The 23,201-nt window shown below is 43.9% G+C and overlaps 1 protein-coding gene across 4 annotated transcripts in view; it reads right to left on the reverse strand.

Annotated features, from left to right (window-relative positions):
* Positions 1 to 23,201, reverse strand: part of MYO5B (myosin VB) — a 357,700-nt gene that overhangs the window by 140,810 nt on the left and 193,689 nt on the right. For all 4 annotated transcript variants that reach the window (XM_043546335.1, XM_043546334.1, XM_027817527.3 and 1 more), the window contains exons 8-11: positions 18,454 to 18,561; positions 15,293 to 15,402; positions 11,913 to 12,178; positions 39 to 120 (exon numbers count right to left, since the gene is read on the reverse strand). In XM_043546335.1, the coding sequence (XP_043402270.1) occupies positions 39 to 120; positions 11,913 to 12,178; positions 15,293 to 15,402; positions 18,454 to 18,561 (566 nt within the window). The remainder of the gene's footprint in view (positions 1 to 38; positions 121 to 11,912; positions 12,179 to 15,292; positions 15,403 to 18,453; positions 18,562 to 23,201) is intronic.

Raw genomic sequence — 23,201 nt, forward strand, 5'->3', positions numbered from 1 at the left:
TGTATTAATCTTATGAAACATTTTTAAGCTGACCTTACCGAGTTGAACTGCTGTTGAAGTTTTTCGTTGGCATAGTTGATACAAAACTGTTCAAAGCTATTCACTTCAAAAGTTTCAAACCTGCAGAGCAATGAATAAATCAGTGTAAGTGTTGCTTCCTCTGAAATCTACTTAACTCTGAAATGATGTTACCATCCACATGCTAGAAAACATCAGTTATCCAGCAGAGTCCCCAGATTCCCTCTTTCCCAACTTCACAAGCATATTAGTCCACAAGACTTGCATTTTCGCATACCAGAATTTAAGGGACTGGAAAGGATTCACTCTTTAGGCACTGTTCAGATGTTCAATACCAGTACAGCTTGTAACACTTCACATAGTGCTATTATATCCCCATCTGAGATAGGAAGCCTAACAATCTCTCTTGGGGAACAAAAGTATTAAATAATAAGGCTACACAACTTAGTTGAGCAGTTTTCTTCACAATGACCAGTTGCTGAAGAAGGAATATAAAATATATCTATTTGTGAATGGAATTTGGAAGGGATTATTATAGTCTTCATTCTAATATTCATTGCAAACCTGACAGCATTCAAGTGAAACGCTAGTGAATTTTTTTCATTATTTATCTTTTAAATTGGCAAGAACAAATGGGTATTTTTACAGCAGTAAGAGATAAAGGTTAAACTTAAATGGAGAGATCTGATTCAACCCCTCGCGCTCCAGACATCAGAGCCTGGTTTTGATCTTACTTATACTGGTTTAACCCCAATGACTTCAATTTGTCTTTCGATTTGGCCTGGAAATTACTAGTTTAACTCATCATCTAAGCCAAAGTTACAAAGGGTCCAGAAAATAAGGGTTTATAATAGAAGCTAATGCCTCTCCACAATGCTGCAGTTGTAGCAGGATGGGCTGTAAGGCCTTGCAGGTCTTCTCTTTCCCTAGCTTTATGATCTCAAAACAGACTTCGGGGTTAGAGTCAGATGGAAAAATGCTGCTCCAGGTCAGTAAAACAATACTCAAGGGGCAGGACTATGCCCTCTATGTAAGAAGATCCCTGGGCCAAGGGGGAAAAACATGCATCTGCATAGCTATGGATCCTGAAGCTCTGCCCCTCCACAAACTCGTAAGTGCGCCAGGTTCTGCAGGGGAAGCTCATTCACAGTGAGAATCCATACAGGAGGTGCGTGCCCTTTGCACTGCCTCCCCACACCCTGCTCTGTTTCCTTTGCCTGAGAGCCCTCCACAGGGGCGGGGTCTGAAAGAATGGCATTGTATGATGCCATTCATACTGAAGAATGGCATCAGCGTCTGATCCTTCCTACTCCTCTTGAAGCCAATGGAAATTTTGCCACTGACTTCGGGGCGGGGTGGGGGGGCAGGACTGAACCCACTGCAATGGCAACATTGGGTTAAAGTCTGCTGGCACAACTCCACTGACTTCAATGGAGCAATGCAAGCAAAGAGTTTGGTCCTTTCACTATAACTTAAATTGCAATCAGGCAGTTACAAACCACTGAAACAAGCCAGAAGTTAAATCCTACTTGTAATGAAACTGGATAACTGTACTTGTACACCAGCTGCTGTATACTGTAAGCATTTTTCTAGATTCCACGGGGTATCACCAGGTGTTAATGGTGTGAATAAGTATTTCTAAGGCAAAGTCTAGGAAAAAAGGACTGACATCTGCAGATAGTTTAAATTATTCTTTGAGGGAAGAAGCAAGCGGCAGTGCCTACTTCTTAAATTAATATAATTGTAATTAATATAAGCCTACTGTAAAGAAAAAGGCACAGCAAGGCAACTGGTCAGATAATGGGAATTGTGTTCACTGGCAGAATGTTCTTACTGCTCCATAAAGAAAAAAGGTTTAAATATCTTCTCTGTCATTTTTAAGGCTTACATTTGTAATACTCCACTCTCTAGAGTCTCATTATTTGATACAGCCCAAAATTAGTTCATAATTTCCCAATTTCTTGAATATTATCAGGTAACAATTCCCAGACCATCAAATGTAATGACTTAACTCCAGTCATCTGAAAATGAATGAGGTTATATAGGCTGTCGCTTTTACATTTTGTAACAGAATTGCCTTCAACAAAATCCAACGTTCGCAGGCTGATTAACAAAACTCTGTCATTAGGAGGCAGTTTAATACATTTGTCAGCATTCTTCTCATCAAATATAGTGACCAGGGTTATAAGGTTTCCTCCCCCACCTCCCAAACAACGGATCAACGATGTTATTATTCATGACAGAAGTCAGCACAGCAGTTTCTAAACTGAGGAATTCAATTCCTCGTGCTACATCAGTGAAATCAATCTCTGAAATATTTAGTACAGCAGATTTCCTCGGCCCATGGAACTGAAAACTGTTTACATGTCATCATTAAAATATTGCTGAGTATTCGACATAATTTATCCTTGAAGAACTTATGATGTGTTTCTGTTTGATTTCAATCCCCCTTCTTTGACTACTGCATTTACTGGAGGTCCCAGGTGTAATGAGCTCTGTGAAAAATATCCTACTGCAGTACGTTTAATAAGAGCAAGGTCTTTGGAACGCCTCTTTTAATCACAATAACCTAAATCCTCTAGATACTAATGGACACTAGTCTTTTGAAATGCCATAAAAATACAAATTCCAGCAACTTGGTGATCACATTGAGCAATGAGCAGAAGAGAGATTTAATTAAAACAGACAGGGGCGGGGGGGGGGGGGGGGCGGGAGGGAGAGAAGAAGGCACATGGAAGAATGGTAGATAGAAAAGAATACTGCACATGAATGAGAGAAGGAGAGAATGATATCAGAGTGGACGCTGTTTTTCTACTTCAGAGACCTAGGATATGATTTGTGAATCCCCTCTGAAAGGTTGCTAGGAGTAGGAGAGCAGCTATATATCTAGTCACAACAAGCTGTCTATCAAAAGAACTTGTGAATGCAGCCGTGGTATCATGCCTTCAATCCTCAGCATGCACTTTCAGCACTGAAGCCAGACACACATAAATGGTGTTTTTACCAAGCTGAATTCATTTATTTTCACAAGATCCAGGAGACAAATTAAAAAATCGGAAGGGAGCTTGTGATTTATCAAATACTCCTGGTGGCGAAGGTCCAGCCACATGAAAAGGAAAGCCCTACCTTAAAGCATTTTTCTTTGCTAGCTGTCAAGCTGAGGATCAACTCGAAGGCAAATTTCTGTGAACTTGCTAATTAACGAAACAGTTTCACTGATATTTGCTAATTGATGGAACGGTTTGTTTTGTCTGCTCTGTATGTATTCTGACTAGGAGGTTTTGCTCCTGAAAGATACCTTGTGCTACGATGATCTCCTAATGGGAAAAGCAAAGAAATGGCTCTTTTGTTTCAATTAATTTCATTGCATTCACTAAACCTTGGTGCAAAAAATAAAAATAGAAAACCTTCCCCCATACTGTCCTATCTGCTACAGGGGACTGACAATTCAACCAATAAATAAAAAGCAGCCAGGATGACAAATAGAATGGATTGGGCAGGGAGGCAAGGAAGGGGAGCCAGAGTAACACCTAGGCAGCTTTTAACTAGTACCCTGGACACAGTAACTCTCACAGCCGTAAATAATGGCAATTGTTACAGGGGAGTCACAACCTTCCTCCTGTTGCTCCCAGTCTACAGACCGAAAACAACAGCTTAATGTGCAATATCACTTATAGACCAATACATATTGCTTGGATGGACTCGGCATGTGAGCATTAATCCAGGTTTGGCCGACTGATGGTTTGAACCTGGGATCGGACGTTCTCTTTCCCTGATTTCTCATCCCCCACCTCCTCAGTCTGTCTCTATGTTTAAATTCGTACAGCTGTGTTACACATTTGTTTTATGTGGTATTTCTGCTCCCTTCCCCTCTGTTTTGTAACTTATATATAATGCAACAGGCAAGGAATGTGTATGTGCTACTATTGTGCTTCCCCATTCTTCCTAATTGTTACATGCTTGTCTCTTGTCTACTGAGTTTTCGGAGACATCTCTGGAACATTTCAGTGTCCAAAGGCCAAGTTCTCCCGCTGCATCAGTTTACACCAGCTGAGAATTTGACCAAGAATGGGGATCTCTTTCGATACTTATCAAAACAAAATTAAGGTTTAATTCTACAACAACTTTCTCGTGACAAAACCCACCCAGAAGTTCATAACTTAAGTATGGAGTGTTGGACCAGGCTCATGCTCACCTGTATATTTTTGTATCTTTTCATACTGCAAACAGTAAAGAAATAAAACAAACTGTCCCCACATCTGCCAGTGAATCAGGATCTGGCATCATTAACTCCCTTATAAGAAGGAGAATTACACTCCTAGGATGCTGAAGAACAATTTTGCTGACTCATGAGTCTGAATTACAGAAAGATTTAGGGTCGGCGGGGGGGGGGAGGTTTAGCAAGGAGATGATCACAACCCCACCATAACCGCCCTTATTGGTGACAAACAGTCTCAGGCATGAGGGACTGAGTAGGCCATGAAGACCAAACTTTTGGCTCATTCTAGAGGTGGCTTCACTTGGTCAGGGTTGAGGCAGGCAAAGCCTAAGTTGTCTCTGTGCATGCTGTACTTGTTCTGAGGATAAACAGAGGTCCTTAGCTATGCTGTAAATACCAGACCTTTCACCAGCACTAAAACCAAAAACCAAAACAGGTAACTGGTTTTGTGAGTGGGAAAAAGCAGCACAAAAGCAGGAGTTAACAACAAAGCGTCAGTCCTTACTTTGAGTTTCAAGACTTCCCGTAATAAGTGTCCTACTATTTACATATGAATCAAATGTTGTGTCCTCACTGCTTCAAAAGACAAAACAAAAAACAACAGACCACGGTAATTTCATGGAGGATTAAAAAATGCATTATGGAAAGGTACTTCACACCAGTTACCTGCCTGGCCAAAACAGTAAATGCTGTATTTAGGTAGCCCATCATTTTAAAAGGAGGATTATTATTTATTCAAGATATTGAAATTTCAGTGCAATTGCTCTTGTCCCCCAGGTTTAAAAAAATTGTTCTCTTAAGACATATGGTTCCTTTGGAGCAGTTCCAGCCTTCATGCCAAATACTGAGGTGTTTGTTTTACTGTAGAGTAGCCATTGTATACGATGGAGCCAATTTGGGCTACTGGATGAATAGACTGATACTTTTTCTTAACACACAAACTGTTATACAGCCACATATGCACTATACATATACCTCATATATATATAAAACATACAATGAAAGACTATTAAGATTGCAAGGTCAAGCAATCATAAGTTCAGAAATTCCACAATTAAAGTTGTCTGTGCAATCTTAAGTATGCCCCCTTGTGCATATGTATTATGATACAGTCATTAATGATTTGATCCATAGGTGCCAACTTCCTCTTTACCCGGTGGGTGCTCCACCTCCCCCGCCGCCCCAGGCCCCGCCCCCACTCCACACCTTCCCCCAAGCCCCCATCCTCACCCCACCCTCGCTCTACTCCCATTCCCACTCCAACCCTTCCCCCAAGGCTGCACCCCCGCCTCTTCCCGCCCCCTCCCCACTCCTGCCTCTCCCTCCCAGCCCCTCCTGCCTGCCTTGGAACAGCTGATCCATGGTGGGCTGGAGGCGCTGGGAGGGAGGAGAAGAAGTTGATTAGCAGGGCTGCCGGTGGGGGAGACGTGCTGGGGGAAGAGGGAAGCTGGCTGCCAGTGGATGCTGAGAACCCGCTAATTTTTTTCCATGGGTGCTCCAGCCCTGGAGTCGGCACCTATGACTTGATCGCATACTATTTTTTCCACAAGACCCCTACCATATTTCGGGCACAGAATGGATGGTGTTTAATTAATGAGCAGCTACTCAATATTTTGTTTTATCCTCATTGTTCAATGTGCGGCCCCAGGCCTTATTTTCTGCACACTACTCAAACTCTGCTCTGAAGACAGAATTGTTAATTTCCTCATGGGATTTTCTACAGTGCTCACCACTACAGTATCTGAGTTCTGGACAAATATTAATTAATTATTTTCGCACCGCTGAGATGAGGGGGTATTACCCCCACTTTAAAGATGGGGAGCTGAGGAACAGTGTATGTTGGATACTTTTGGTAATTTGTTCCAATGTTTAACTACCCTGACAGTTTTTCCCCTCATGTCTAACCTAAATCTCCCTTGTTGCAATTTAAGCCCATTACTTCTTGTCCTGTCCTCAGTGGATAAGGAGAACAATTTATCACCCCCCTCTTAATATACATGCTTGAAGACCTATGTCCCCCCTCAGTCTTCTCTTTTCCAGACTACCCAAACCCAGCATTCTCAATTTTGCCTTGTAGGTCATGTTTTCTAGACATTTCCTCTTGCCATCCATGCTCCACCCCTACAGCATCTCAGCCCAAACCCAGTCTTCTTGGTCAGCAAGTCAGTTTCACCCCTCCAGTCTCCATCCCTACTCCCAGTCCCCTTGCCCAGCAATTCACAGTTCTCCTTCTGCCTCAGCTCCTCCTCCTATCTGTCTCTCTACCCCACCCTGCCCTCCAGTTGCTCCACTCCTCTCCCACCCGCATTTCCCAGCCCCGATGGCTCCTAATCCCAATCTCCCTCCCCAGGCTTCTTGTCCAACCTCAGGTTCTTCCTCCAAGTCCCAGAATCCTTCCTCACCAGTCCCAATCTCCCTCTCTCCTCACCCATACCCATAGCATCCAGTCCTATTCTCCCTTCCCACCCTCTCCGTTCCCCGTCCTGTAGCTCTTAGCCCCATCGTATTCAAATAATGCAGTTTCCTCCTCCATGCTGCCTGGGTGCCAGCAGGGGAGACACTGAGAGCACAGGAGAGGCTCCCTGGTCTTGCAGTTCAGGTGCCCAGACCTAGCCCACACTGCTGCAGACCAGAGCTGCAATTGCAGGGAAATCCTGTTCAGCCAAGGTTGGAGCATGCGCAGCGTGGGCAGAATTTTTTCAACATGGGCCAAACAATGAATTTCTCTTCAGTTTTGTTCTCAGAAACGGCTGAACTGTTTTGGCTGAAATTTTCCACACACAAAAAATTCACCCGGAGGCAGACATCTGGCACAGAAAAGTTTAGCCCAGTTGGTTAAATGACTGAAAACCAGGGCCTTATAATGGGCAATATTAGACAACCTTAGCGGTGCTATCAGCCTCAGCTATAATACTGGATAATAAGTAAATCCTTCAAAGACACAACATTTTTGTTCCTTTGCAAACAAAATTTCAGTATCAACAAATCGTGGGTTTGTGATAAAGGTACAGAGAGCAGACACCCATCTCCCATAGGGATAACATCCAGGATTTGGCCGGACACCTTAAATAGATTCCAAGATATAATATAGTCTTAACTATAGATAGATAGATAGATAGATAGATAGTACAATGTAACCTTAATTAAGATTCAAGGTGATAAGAACCATATATGTGGTGTTATAATAATAATGTTGTGAATACTTACCTTTTATATAGTACATTCCTCTTCAAAGAGTGTTATGACCATTAGCTAAATAATCCTCAACTCCCTATGAGGTAGGTCAGTATTATCTCTCTTTTTACACGTAGGGAAACTGATAGAGTTTAAGTTACTTGTTCAAGGCTCCCTCAGGAGTCAGTGCTGGGAGCTCCAAGTCCAGTCCTGAGCGCAATCCTGAATATATCACTGGTTTAGCTCGAGAGGAACTGCCATTTGCCCTCTGGTGGGGTGCATAGCCTTTTGCTGGTTTTCCCTGTGAACATTTAAGGGCAGAACCCTGCACAATCATTTCTTAATGGAATCAGTAAAATAATCTCTTTCCTCTGCTGTTGGTGGGGCAGCATGGGGAGCCTCATGCTCTGTAGGACTTTGGTTTCCACAGGCATCCACTCAGAACTTTTCACTAGCACTGAATACATACACCAATTCACTTTAAAAATGTTAATAAGTGCTAAGGCTAGCCTTTTCAAAGGGGTCTAAAAATCCCAGCCTAAAAGGTCCCAGGTCTGATTATGTGTGAGGGAAAATAAGGAAGCTGATTGCTAAGCTAACACACAGACAAGTCCTGCAACATCACTCTTTCAGAAGGAAGAGATAATACAGAACTTATTAATGCCACAATCCCCACATTAAGCTAGATGAAATACTCAGAAAAGCAAAAAAAGTTACGAAATGCCCATCTGGTAGAGGGGCATCGGAACTGGGGACCATCTTACTTTGTCTCAGCTCACACCCTTGTACCCACCTAGTAACTCTTATGCCAGCAGCATCTGCTGGGCAGAAGACTGACTGTGTCATCTTGGTTCAGTGTTTCAGGGGAGACGCATTTTTATGACCTTCAGCAGAAAGGTCCTGTGCTTGTATCACAGTAATGGAGGTTTTCTTGTCTAACTTAATATTTCATGGGCATTACCCTCTAATCAACTTTTATTTAGATTTCTGCAAGTGTTTGTCTGTTTCTTACTTTGATGTCAACTGACTTGTCTACACTTTCCTGATACAGTCCATATGGCTCCTTCTTCAATAACAGTATTTTTCTGACACATTACAGTCCACAGGGAATCTCTCTGGAATCAAGGCAACTTGGACAGGAAACAATATTTTTGTAAAAGCTCCTCTGACTTACACTCCTTTAGAACCACTCTTCAGCTTATGCTGTTTGCAGCTGGCAACTTCTTGGCTGCAAGGATTCTCTGGATCTTGGAGTATCCATGTGGGTCACCCTTGGTGCTAACAAATCCCTATGCCAACAGCCACACCACCTCAAACTGATCTGTTATCAGATCCCAAAGTAGGCAGGGTCATACTGGCTCGGTATTCTTGATGGGAGCCTTCCAGGATCATGAAGGTGCTGCAGGTCATGCGGATATTGAATGTGTAGGCAGTGTCTCTTCCAGCACAGTCAGTACTTCATTGATGCTTTAGCATTGTGTTTTTGTGGGCTGGGGGGATGGGAGGGCTTGGTGGCTGAGGGTACGGGCTTTCTCTCAGATGGAATATTAAACAGACCTCCCAGGCATGAGAAAACAAAGTTAAAAATCCCATGGTGCTGTATGCAGAAGTGAGAATCCTGCCCCAATTCCATTAACTGAGTAGTGACTAGGATTGTGTGAGCTTTCTGTAAATAAACTCAAAACACGCCTAGAGTGGGGTACCATTTTGAGTTCTAAACTCATTAGGATTTGACAAGCCAAGTTTGTGACTGTGCCTGCCATCAGGTGGGTTTTTGCCTGGTGTTGGGGCTTCTTTCTCTGTCGCTTGGCATCTTGCCCTGCCCTTCCACTAATCACTTATCCACAAGAGGCCCTGAGCTCCCTGTTATATCTAACAGTTGTAAGGAGGCGGGCCAGTGGCCATCTACCTGGTCCATTCTACCTGACGTCTTCGGGGTGGGGATGGCTGAATAGCTAGCTGTCCCCCCTTCCAGCTCTTCAGGGGGTTGCTGGCAGTCCCACTGTTCCACCTCTTTTCCTTTAGCTGTAAGGATAGGGATAGCAATGGATTGGCCCACTCTTCACTCCACCCTTGACTGCTCCGCATCTTCTGGGGACGCGGCAGACTGCCCAGCTCTTTTTCTGCAGCAGTGGTGTGGAAATAATCAAGCTCCTGCTATAGCACTCTGCTGCTGGCCCCTGAGCTCAGGTGATGAAAGGTGCCGCAGGCTGCACTGGGTTAAAAGGGAATCCCCATCCTTGTACATGAGCTTTTGGGCAAACCTGGGCTAAGTTCTAAGGCTGGGTTACCCAACCCGTGGGTCAGGACCCAAAATTGTATTACCGGAATGTTTCAAAGGGTCGTGTGGCAGCTCCTGTGGCTCCTGTCCCATGGGGCTGGCTGGACTTGGCTTCACGCTCCAGGCACTGTAACATTTGGGGTCCCTGTACCACTCAGGTTTGGCCCAGCCATCACGATGACATGAGTCTGGGTAAGCCAAATTTGAGTGAGCAACTCCATGAGCCAGGTCACAACTCCACTCACACAAATCTGGTCCAGTCAGGGTGGCGGGGCCAAACCTTAGGAGCGCTGCAACCCCATCTTGCTTCACAACACCCTTGTGACACAGGTATTACATTTCAGAGCTAAGCAAGCTGAGGCACTGAGCAATTTAATTGAAGGTCACCCAGCAAGTCAACAGCAGAGCTAGGAAGAGAATCCAGCTCTTGGACCTCCCGTCTTATACCTTAGTCACAAGGTCATCCTTTAGTCTAAGTCAAAGGTCCTCGAACTGTGTGGCGTGTCCCTCATAGGTGGGCACGGCAGGGCCCAGGCCAGCCCTCATGGAGATAGGGTAGGAAGCACCACCCGAGCCCCACCCCGCCCCCAGCTCTGTTCCCTCCCTACTGCCAGCCATGGCCCAGCTCCCTGCCCAGCTCCACACCCAGCCAGGGGTCCAGGTGCTGGCCCCCACCACAGCCCGGTGGTGGCTCCACTCCTAGGGTTGCCAACCCTGAAGTTATTTCAAGAGATTTTTTCCCCCAACATGACAACGTCATTTTCTTAAAATATCCTACTAAAATCTCCCAGATGTTTTCAGTAGTCACCAGGAGATTGATGCCAATTCCAGGAGACTCCAGGCCAATCCTGGAGGCTTGGCAACCCTATCAGCTTCCTGTCCCCAGCCTCTGGTTGTGGCTGTTCCTGGCCCAGGGCCAAGGGTGAGGCTGGGGGAGGGAGTGGAGCCACACCCAGCCTCCGGCCCCCTCCGCAGCCTGGCTACAGCTCCGCTCTCGCCCCTGGCCCTGCTCCTGGCCCCAGACCCACCCCCAGCTGCGGTCCCAGCCTCAGCCCCCTTACACCGGTCTGTGTGTCGTCCCCTAGCCCCCTGTGCCGTGTTCCTGCTCCTGGCCCTGGGAGGGGTCACGGACAGGGGTATGGGGGGTGCTACCCTCAGAAGTTTGGGGACCACTGGTCTAAATGGAGGGCTGCTCTAATACAGACAGTATAAGCACATTAAGAAAAGGAGTACTTGCGGCACCTTAGAGACTAACCAATTTATTTGAGCATAAGCTTTCGTGAGCTACAGCATCCGACGAAGTGAGCTGTAGCTCACAAAAGCTTATGCTCAAATAAACTGGTTAGTCTCTAAGGTGCCACAAGTACTCCTTTTCTTTTTGCAAATACAGACTAACATGGCTGTTACTCTGAAATCTGTCTATACGCACACTGGAATGCAATGAAAGCAGTCAGGACTTTTAATATACACAAAGCCCCTTCTCCCTCCTCCTTCACATGGAATAGAGATTGGCCCAGACCAAAGCCCTACATCCAAACAGACCCAAGTCTGCAAGAGAGTGGAAGGGGAGGCTTTGAAAGCTGAAGCAGGATTCCAATTTTGTAATACAGACAACACACGATGCTCTGTGCTTGTTCTCTTTTCGCTGTACCAGCTTGCTCCCCCATACTGTAAGCTCTCAGGGGCAAGGACTTTGTTACTTGTTTAGCACAGGTCACCAACTGTTTTATCACACCATGTCATCCTCCTAGGCCGGAGCCCATAGAAAGGAGAACTCATGATGTCTGTGCACGAACAGCCCAATACAGAGGCAGGGTATTCTAAACAAGTCATCATAATTCTACTTCCCTATAAAGAGAGTTGCACGGCGTCTGAGTTTCCTGCAAGCCTGATCCATTGTCTTGACTGTTTTAGAGGGGGAAAGTAATAAGGGCATGGCCCTGCAAGGTGATGGGCACTTTAGGGAAGGCAGAGGATGACACCAGTGCTCCTGGAGCTCAGCACTTAGCAGGATCAGGCTACAAGTAATCCTGCTCAGTGCAACATCTACCATTCAATGTATTGCACATCCAGTCTCCCCTAGCAATCCCTTCGGGAACAGATTTTGCATGGATCAGATTTCTAAAAACTCACGTTTAACTGAAGTAGAACATGGCAAGCTAAAGGAAGCAGAGCAACAGACTGGCCAATGAAAGCAGAAGAAACAGAGGCCTTTCCTACCCATAGATATCCAGAACCCCAATGAATGAGTGCTGCTTGACGGTGGTATGCAGGGCTTTGTTGATATGCTCCACAATCCAGTTAAACAGCTGGGCATAGATGTGCTTGGCTAGCGCATTCCTGGCATTCACGACTTGCTGCACAGACATGGGCTTGATGTACGTCTCAGCTGTTGTGACAAGCTTCCGATGGCACAGCCAGTGCTCCATCTGGCTGTGCTCCACGCCAAGCAATCTGCAAAAATTATTCAGGTGTTCATCCTGTTTCTAGGACATAAAGAGAAATACAAATTCAGCAGGAGCTCAGCGAGCTGAGGCCGGGAGACAAGAAAACACCCACATATCTAAGCTACAGGGCTGCCTACTATTCGGATGGGAAGGTGGAGGGAGGAAAAAACAAAACAGCTTTATCACAAGCTTTTACCATTTATAACAGAAGCTGTGTCACTGAGCTTGGTCATTACTACAGTTATTGTGCAATTTAGTATTTTAACCAACCTCAGACTGGCTTCATGATGTTAATTTCCTATTTAGTCGTTAACTGTGGATAACTAATTTGTAGGGACTATTTATTTGACGGAATAGATTCAGAATGAGACAATCTCTTGAAATAATGTTAACCACTAAAGAGATGAATGCCCTGGTGGTAGATTCCTAGAGAGAAGTTTGATTCAGAATGGAATTTTAATCCTCGATTTCCCAGGATCAGGGTCAAAACATGAAATCAGCACTTGGTTTCTATCTGAGATTCTATCTTGTTTAACTTTGGTTGACAGAGATGACATAAAAATGAGAATGTTTAACTGAAGCTCTCTAGTCTTTGGGAAGATACATTAAATGGAGCCCAGCTCCACACGACGCTGTTGGTTTTGCAAACAACAGAACTATACGCTGTATGGCTTCTCTGTGCACTGGGCATCTTAAGCGACACAACCTTCATACAAAGGAGTAGAGTATCATCAGTCGTTCAGTTTTGTTCCTTCTACAAAGCTCAAACTATGCAACACCTAACAGGTAACCAGCTCTCAAAGGACACTGTCCTGCGAATTGCTGAGCAACCTCAACTCCCACTAAGTGATTGAGAACCAAAACCAGGATGGCTGGCTCTGTTACTCTAGATGTACTTCCTTGTGTTATGACAAGCCCCTAAATATACCACCACTGCCAGACACTACTTCAGCCATTTGGCTTTTGAGCGGGGGGCGGCAACGAACTCCCTGTCTGGAGATGCTGCTGCAGTTTCCTTCTACATCAAAGTGAAATCTTGGATTCCTTTTACCTTTAACCCATTGAAGTGAATGCAACAACTCCAACATTTACTTCAACGGGCTTTGGATCACACTCTAAATCATGAGCTTGGCACTGCCAACTGTATTATTAAATTACAGCATGCCTTTTGCAAAGCACTCTTGGGATTTCTTGATATAATTAGGGCCCCAAAGTATGAGAGATTAGGTGGTTGTTGTTGTTGACCTATTTTCCAGCAGTTATTTTTTAAAAAAAGCAGTTAGTTAAGAGTCTTAAGTTCACATTTGTTTTTAGTGGCAAAAACCAACAAAGTCCTGGCCAGTTGCTGGGTTTCATACAATACATGTCAGTGAGCCTGCAGGCACTTTCTTGTAAGAGTGGGAAATTGTTCAGTCTTTTGTTAACATTACATCATACTTCAAAAGAAAGTAAAACAAAAATACCCAGCTAGATAATTGACCGGGGGGGAGAGGGGTAGGGAGAGAATGCCTTTTAAAATCCTCTAGGATGCTTTTTGCTCTGCCACATTTTTCTGATCGCTGATTAAAAGTAATAACCAGGACGGAGTTTATATCATGCAGTCACATTTAAACTTAATTAAACAATGCTAAACCCATTACAGAATTCAGCATTGTGGGAACAGATTAGTTTATGCACCCAGATTGCCAAATATCTAAAACAAATTGTCCCCCGTGTCCAACTAACGGCGCACTGCAGCATCTCCAGAGTAACACTCGCAATATGTGCAGAGCTCATCCTTATATTTTAATTAAGAATAAACTCAGTATGGGACATCGTGATAATTGGGAGGACAACGCTATCCATACAGTCGCTATTTTAATTTATTTTGTCTGACTAAACACACCAAAACAATGGAGGGAATCACTGTTAAGGCATCTTTGGTTTTCAGTACTCTTTTAATAAATAAATGTTGTCCTTAGCCACCCTGTGTTGCTATCTATGTTGTATTCTTTTGCATACTGGATGGCTACACTTCAATGACAAATATATGGCAGCCTCATTTCTCACAGCGCTGAATTCCAGCAACCAAAACCAGGTAATTTAATTAGTTGCACAATAGGACCACTTCTTTATTCCAGCATTTACACGCGTGCTGACAGGCCAACATTTCCAAAAGTGATGAATTCTGGATCCAGTTGGAAATACCTTAAAGGGTCCTGATTTTAAGGACAAATTCAGCCCTTTTAAAAGATATTTCAAGTTGGGCACCCAAAAATAAATATATAAACAACAGCACCCAAAATCACTACCATTTCTGAAAGGCTGTGCGGCAATATGGATCCCAAATCGAACCCAGAAACCAAAAGAACCATAAGAACATGGGAAAATGGTTTAGACTAGAGTTCTGACAGATACTGAAAATTATTACAGTACGAAAATGTATAAAAAGATGCTCCCATTCCATTCTCCTTTAAATCCCCAAAGTATTTGAGAGACACCAGGACTGACCATATTCTGCATCTGGGAGAAATCCAAAACCAGTCAACTATTTACAGAGGAGGCATTAGCCCATTGTTTTGGATTCTTATTCACCAGCAGCTACTGATTCAGCACTAGCATTGCCCACAGGGTGCATGTATTCCCAAACACTATTCCGCAGACAGCACTCTGGAGTCTAATACACTGGTTGCCTTTAAAGACCTGTCAATTTTACCTTGCGTAGGGGGGTAAGTATCACAGTATTTGTTTCGCTGTAGTGTTACCTCAGTATTTGCAATACTCTCTCTGTTTCCCTGATATTTACTCTAGGGAATGCTGCAAACACTGAGGTAACATTAGATTTGTTGCTAGGGCAATTGGTCAGTTTTTAAGGGTGACAACCATTATACTTTAAAAACCCAGGAAGTAAGCTAACACATTCACATTGCTTTACAAGTATGACAGAAAAACAAGTGAGACTGCATAATTTCCTGGAAAGAGACAAACACATCAGGGAAATAAGATTTATTGACAAGTTGCCTACAAAAGCAATAAAACAAGAGAAAATAAATAAGTAGAAATTAAGGTATTAACTAAACACACTTGATGGCATCCTTTGTAGCAAGAGACAGGCAACTTGGCTGGAGTTATTAATACACTAAATTGTATCTTCTGTGCCTGCTAAAAACTTACCGATATACTACAAGAGTCTCCATCTCGATCTGCTTGAATTTCCAAGTTTCCTAGGTGCAGGATGGAAGCTATTATCTTAAAAATGCTCATCTGATGGGACTCTTTCACTCCTGAAAGAAACAATTGACATCCAATTTTCGCAACGTAAAAAGTGTTTTACTCTCTTTTAAAATATTTATACGGTTTGATTTTCTTTCCGGACGGATGATTTCAAAAACAGTCAGAATGCCCTCAATAAACAATCATCATTCAAGGTGACAGCTGAGATTGCAAGAGAAACTTCTCATATGAACTGTTAAATATTCACACCCTAAACAGACATATCAAGGCGATTTTATTACAGATGGATAGGATACTATTTTAAAACTTGCATGAAAGCTAAGAAACTACTCTATGATGATCATTTAAACTCATTTGGGATTTCAATTCAACCAACTGCATAGGGGCTTGCTTTGTGTTTTATAACACAAAAGGGAAAAATTGCTTACCTGTAATAACTAAGATCGTACAAACAATTGTGGTGCACAAATTGCAGGCTAATACCAGTGAAACCAGGTTAAGCTATGCTACTGCTGCAAGCCAGTATTAAAAATGGTTACTGAGTACTAATAGTGCCAAGGAAGAGCATTTACTCAAATAGTCCCCATTGGAGTCACTGGGATCACTTATATGAGTGAGAGCTCACCAACATGAGAGAGTTGTATAATACAGCCCTTAACATGCGAGCTACGTGGCTGACTGCACAGTTTGCATGGCCCATTCCCATTTGCATGTGCAGTTTAAAGTTTTTGGATGTGCAAAAAAAATGCACATCCAAAACAGCATGCCAAAAAAACTTGCAAGTGTGTGACTGGTGTACTTGTTAAGGGCTTTCCATTGCTGGTGCAAGACTTTCCCTCCTCAAGTGTTTTCTGACAGATTCTTTTCAGCTTCCCCAGCAGGAACATCGCTCCCAGAAATCTGAATATTGTTACCCTGCAAAATCTCACTTCAAATCTCAGCAGATGTTTGTTCCTCTTTAAATGTTCACTGTCTGCTTCTCACATCATGTTCTACAGGTTTATGACTTGCTCTGGATGTTCTCAGTCTGTCAAGCCTGCCTTTATATCTCCAGAGATTTTTTTTTTTAGTCAACAGTGATGGAAAAAATAATGTAGGGTTAACAAAAAGCAATACTACTTGGCTGCTCTATGGCACTATCAGACGTAAATGTGGACAGGCTAAGGGATTTGCAGATGAGCGCAGGGAGTTTGCATCATGCATGGATGGCTGAGTGGAAGAAGGCATGGTGGTGATTTTATGAAAAGCTGACACATGCACATAGGCTTGGAGCACTAGTGGAGGGGAGGGGCTTGAGGAGACACAAAGCCAGTCAAGGGATTCGAAGAGCACACATGACATAATCAAACTGACAGAAAAGGAAAGTGACTTTAGTCCACACAAAATGCAGACATTAAAGCAGGGGCAGTGTCTGTGGGAGGTCAGAGGAGGACATTGCAGTAGTCAAGGCGGGATGTAAGGAGGACTTGAACAAGAGATCTGGCTCTGGGGTGAAAGGAAACAAACATTCAGACCTTGAACATGTTAAGAAGGGAGAAACACCAGGATTTGGATGCAGCCTGGAGCGGGGGAAGGGGCCAGAAAGGGAGGAGACAAAAGAAATCAGATTACTAGCCTAAAAGATGCGGAGGATGGTGATGGGTTTATAGCAATAAAGGAGGGTGGGAAGTGGAGAAACCTTGAAAGGGAAAAATGAGAAGCCCAGGTTTGGCCGTGTTCAGTTTAAGATCCTGACACGACATCCAAGAGTGGGATGTCATGGAGACAAGAAAAGACATGGGATTGGACAGAAGGAGACAGATCAGTGGTGGAGAGAACTTTATGAGTCATCAGCATAGAGATAATTGAAACTATGTAAAGAGGTGCAGCTGTCCAGAGACAGAAGTGAAAAGACTAGGGGGCACAGAGATAGAACCCGGGGACACCCTCAGAGTGCAACAGAGAAGAGGAGGAGCCAGCAAAAACAGACACACAAAAGAGTTGGAGGGACAGGAGAACCACGAGAGGACAGTATCTCAAAAGCCTAGTGTGAGCAAGATGTCAAGCAGGAGAGGATAACTGACTTCCTCACAAGCAGCAGAGGCCAAAGAGGATGAGGTTGGAGTAGAGCCCCTGAGATTGGACCAGGAGAAATGAGAAAGAAAAATATGTACATCTGAAATTTGAGTGTAATTCAGAGACTTTCAGCCTGGAAGGGTAAGTAAAGGACGTGCCTGTAACAGTGTATACGGTAATCCCCTGCGATTGGGATCGGTGCAGCCACAAGGTCAGCGACCCCGTGTCCACACAGCAGGCAGCACAGACAATGCTAAAAACTCCTCTTCCAAAATAGGAAGAAATAAAATGAAGTGCAGGGAGGAGCTAAAAATTACATTTAAAAGATTAACTACAGTTAAAGAACAGGAATAAACCCCTGTAAATGTAGAAGATTCTGAGAGCGCCAATTATTTCCTCTATTAAAAATTATTTTCCCTATAAGTAGTGAGTACTGCAGTCAGGTCACCTCGGTGGCAGATTGCTATACTGTACTCTACAGGAACGCTGCATATGGTTATTAATATTGGGACATTCTGCCATTGGCTGCATGTGCATGGCTTCCACTGACTACACAGTCAAGAGTCCAATTTGGCCCATTATTTCCATTGCTCTGATACTTGGCAAGGATAATATGATGGTGTATGCAATGACACACATCACCTTGTGTTTAGCCAGGCTGAAGAGGAACTAAGTTAGAAAGTAAAGATATTTTTGCACTTCCTGGAAACAGACTCACAGGAACAAAACAGAGACTAAATCAAAACTGTGATGTCGCTTTAAACCTAAAATGTTCCTTTTGGGGTAATCTCTAGTCAGTCATTCTCCCAATTCCCCTCCCCCCTCCTGTTTCACTAGTTATTGATGTGAGTGTGAGAAACTCCCACATTCCCTACACAGAGAGCAAGGTAAAACTAAGTAGGTCAAAAAGAAAATGGATTTATGCCTCTGCGGGTTACATTATTACATTAGAGCTTGTGCAAAATATTGCAGCCTTTGCAAGACACAGACATCCAAGTGTTTTACTAGGAAGCTTTCCAACTGGACCCTTTCAAATAATTCCTTACCAAGCAGGGTGAAAGCATGTCTGGTTTTCTCAAAATCATCAGCATCATCAACTCCATCAATAGTTGTCTCGCCTCCCAGAGAAGTGTAGAAAAAGTCTTCAGCACATGCTAAGAGAAGAGCAAACACAGAATGAATGCATCAGCAAATGAGAGGCACATAACCTGCTGCTTACATTTCGTTGTACTTACTTTAGAACACTCTCCTTGTAGCGCCCCCTCACCCCCCAGCTGCCCACCTTTGGAGGGCAGATGGTCTCCTTAAAATGAAGCTCTGCTCTAGAAAGCGACAATGTAAAAATAGTCTGTGCACACAATCAGATCTGCTTATTTTAGCAATAAAAACATTGTGCTTTCAATTCCAGATATCTCCGGTAGTGCCAGCTCGACAGAGGAGGAGGAGCTGGATTCTGTTCTTTTTTGTACATCAACAGAATTGTTCTCAAAGTTCCAAGTAGTTACACCTCTACAAACCCACAGTGGAAGTTACAGGTGTCACAGAGGCCTGAATTTTGGTCTGCAGAACATTTCTGCCAGAGACGGTCATGGAAGGAAAGACCCACTTTGACTCAGACCCCAAAGTTTATGAGTTTGAGTATGTATGTCAGGCAGTTAGGGGGAAAATAAAGTGTTTTTTAGAGGGAAGGTCCCCAGAGCATGTGCAGCTGCGCACTTCCATTGTGTGCCATGGCTTCCCATCAGTGGACCTACCTTTTGCTGTTAAAGTCCAGGCCCTGGAGATCCTATGTGAGCCTGGTGCTAAGCAAGTGAGAGTACCCAGGAGGTTTGGTGTCTCAAAGTTTTGAGCATTCAGAACAGCTGCCGTAACCTTTTACAGGAGCACAGGAACAGCACACACTGAGGCTGCAAGCGCCAATATGAAGGAAAGGAGACAGATGTTGGTAAAACCCTGGGGCTCTGGTTTCAGCATACGCTTGGCCAAGGCGCTCAACTCTCAAGACTGAAGCTGTAACAGAAAGTGAATCAGCGGGTGGCCAAGCAGGGGAAGGACGTTAGCCCTTCAGATGGAAAGCCCAGCACAACACGGTTCAGTGTAAGGAGCATGGTGAGAACCAAGATGCTGACCTGGCTGCTACTGAATGACACGCAGACCCCTACCCAGCAATCTAGAGCAGAACGGTAGAACTATGTTCTGCTTTACAGTATTTCTTGTGACACTTAGCAAGCTGAAATTTCCTGAATTTGCTTTAAGCCAGCGGTTCTCAAATTGTGGGTTGGGACCCCAATGTGGGGCATGACCCTTTTAATGGGGTCACCAGTGTTGGTTTCGACTTGCTAGGGCCTGATGCCAAAGCTGAAGCCCCACCATCCAGGGCCAAAGCTGAAGCCTGAGGGATTCAGCCCTGGGGCTCAGATTACAGGCCCCCTTCCTGGGACTGAAGCTCTTGGGCTTCAACTTTGGCCCCCCTCCCCTACCTGGGGCAATAGGGCTCAGGCAGGCTCAAGCTTCCGTCCCCCCTCCTGGGGTCATGTATTAATTTTTGTTGTCAGAAGGGGGTCATGGTACAATGAAATTTGAGAACCCCTGCTCTAAGCATTAGGGTACACTATAAAACATTACTGTGTATCATGTTTGGTTTTCTTTAATACTGAAGTTAATAAACCATTTCACAACTACTGTTCTGTACCATCTATCATTGTTCCATGCTCCCCTTTCTATGTATCCCCCTGAAAACAGTTCCTTCTGCTTACTGGCAGCTTCTGGACAATAGCATCTTTTAGTGTGAAAAATTGCAAAGCTACTTTTGGTCAAAAATTTCCACTGGTGAATTATGAAAAAGCTTAGATGAAGTGTGCTGGTGTCATCTATAAGATAGAGACCTTAATCTTTACTTACCTCCTACAGGTGAATGTGGACATATATCTGTATTTTCATATTTTGCTTATGTATTTTACAGATTGGCAGAAATAGACCCAGACAGCTAAGTGAAGTGATGTATACTTCAATGGAAGGGCGTGAATAAGAACGTAAGAACGGCCATGCTGGGTCAGACCAAAGTCTAGCCCAGTATCCTGTCTTCCAGCAGTGGCCAATGCCAGGTGCCCCAGAGGGAATGAACAGAACAGGTAACATCAAATGATGCATCCTCTGTTGCCCATTCCCAGCTTCTGGCAAACAGACACTAGGGACACCATCCTGCCCATCTGGGACCTATCCTTCATGAACTTACCTAGTTCTTTTTTGAGCCCTGTTACAGTCTTGGCCTTCACAACAACCTCTGGCAAAGAGTTCCACAGGTTGACTCTGCTTCTGTGAAGAAATACTTCCTTTGGTTTGTTTTAAACCTGCTGCCTATTCATTTCATTTGGTGACCTCTAGTTCTTGTGTTATGAGGAGTAAACAACACTTTATTTACTTTCTCCACACCAGTCACGATGTTATAGACAGCTATCATATCACCTCTTAGTTGTCTCTTTTCCAAGCTGAAAAGTCCCAGTCTTATTAATCTCTCCTCATACAGAAGCTGTTCCATACCCCTAATCATTTTTGTTGCCCTTTTCTGAACCATTTCCAATTCCAATATTATGTATCAGATAGGTCAGTGTCAAAATCCAAGTCATCGGCTGTGTGATCTTGGGCAAGCTGTTTAACTTCTCTGAGCCTCAGATTCTTTATCTGTGAAATGGTGGCAATCCTGTTCAGCTGTTTTTGAGACACAACTAAAAGGTGTGTGTAAAGAAGAATCAGTGGACACCATTCTTGAGGCCAGTCACTGGGAGACGTGGGAACAGAATTTCCGGTTCCCAATCCTGTGCTTGATTCATTAGCCTTTGGGCTTTGTCATCCAACACAGCCGCATTTTTGAATATTCCAAAAATTTGCTGTAGTGCTCCTTGTAGAAAACTTGCAAGGTGTGGTTGTAGGAGGAAGCTAGGAGAGACTAAAACTGGCCTTTCCAAAGGTTTTGAGCAGAATTCTTCTCTTCAGTCTGTTTGGCAGATCTAGACTTCGTTGTTTTGCTCTTCCCTACCAACGTGAAACAGTCACCGAGACCGGTGCACGTTTACTGTATGGAAAGCAGGCTATAGCATCAATCAGCCATAGAGATCACAGGAGTGAATTTTGGCCTATATCTGGAACATTGTCTCATATGGTATTGCCATTAACAATGCCCACTACACCCTACATTTAACTAGCTTTCCTTCATGTTCTGCCAAAAAAGGCTAAAATTTAAAGGAAGGAGACTTGAGCTCATCCATTGATAGCCAACTGCCATGCTTTCACTTGGGAAGACAGGTGGCCTCTGAGGTCATAGAATCATAGAATATCAGGGTTGGAAGGGACCTCAGGAGATCATCTAGTCCAACCCCCTGCTCAAAGCAAATCATAAATCATTTAAGGCTTTAGATGTCAAAAGGAGCACCTCAGAGTCAACCCAGAAGTTAACTGGCATCCAAGAGAGGCTGCAGAGCAGCTGCATAACGAGCTCTCTGCATGTTGCACCACATAATCAGTGTGTAGAAGTGTTTTGCACTAGTACCAGCTTCTGGCTAGGTTCTTATATGGCCCTAGTTGCCATTGTATCTCAGCACCTCTGTAGTGTCTGAACTTCTCAAGATGTTCAAGCACATTACTAGTCTTGTCTGGGGAGGACAAAAGTGTGGTTCAGTATGCCAAGGTCCACACTGAAGAGAAAAAGTGGCATTCTTCTTGCTACATTGAGGGGAGAAATGTGTTTTTGCCCACAGCTGCTTCCTGATTATCCTGGAGCAGCCAAGGATCTAAAAGGCTCTCTTCCAAGTTGCAGACACATGAAGCAAGCTATGGGCTCCATCCCTCAGTGGAAAAGTGCTGATATAATAATCTATTGTGTTTGCATGACTTTGCGCCAGCTAGTGCACATGTTCTGTTTTTATATTGTATGGTGCTAAATATTCTGGTAGAAAATTAAAACTAAGTAATGAATGAACCCAGTCCTAACTGGCTGACAGAGAAGTCATTCAAGGCTCCTGGATACCATTCTAGACTGCTGGCATTCCCTTCGCATGGAATATGCAGAAATCAATGGAATTAACTAGTCTTTTTAAACAATGCTCCTAAAAATACGTCTGTTCATATCATCTGGCAGCACTGAAGGGTGAAAGAGTGTTTTTCCCCTGGCAAATCAGAGAGGGCTTCTTTACACAGTTATGACTCTGGCTTTCAACTTCAGTGTCTGGAGGGAGAACCCGTAATGGAAATGGCCAGCACAATATAGTGCTATTGGCGAGTGTGTGACTGGAAGGTTAGCCCACAAGGTATTTAATTGGTTTTTAGTTTCTGTTTAAAGCTTTATGAAGAGTGTGTGTGTGTGGTCACCAGCTGTGTTTCTGCCTTGCTACTGTTCCAGTGCTAATTACATCAAGGCATGTTTTAAGATCCATAGGGACTGCTCCTAGCCTGGCAGTGAATTCTAAGGCTTTGACTAAAACGTAATTAAAAAAAAAAAAGTCTCTCTCTAAGTAAAACTTGTCCCTCTCTTTTTAGTTTTTCCTCTGTTGCAGCCTTGTCATAGCTCAGATTTTGAAAACCTTCCTTTGAAAATCTTTCTAGCTTGTGGAATGTATGGTCTGTGTCACAGGGATACCCCCATACATACACTTTGGGTGTTCGCATGTGAAGTTGAACAGTTAGGGGTATGTTTACACTATAGCAGCACAGCTAGACTGCTGCAGCCGCACCGCTGTAGCGTAGACGCTTCCTGTGTAGACAGGAGGGTTTTTCCACCAGTGTAGGTCCATCCACCTCA

Source organism: Chelonia mydas, chromosome 5 (assembly GCF_015237465.2).
Source record: "Chelonia mydas isolate rCheMyd1 chromosome 5, rCheMyd1.pri.v2, whole genome shotgun sequence".
Taxonomy (NCBI): domain Eukaryota; kingdom Metazoa; phylum Chordata; order Testudines; family Cheloniidae; genus Chelonia; species Chelonia mydas.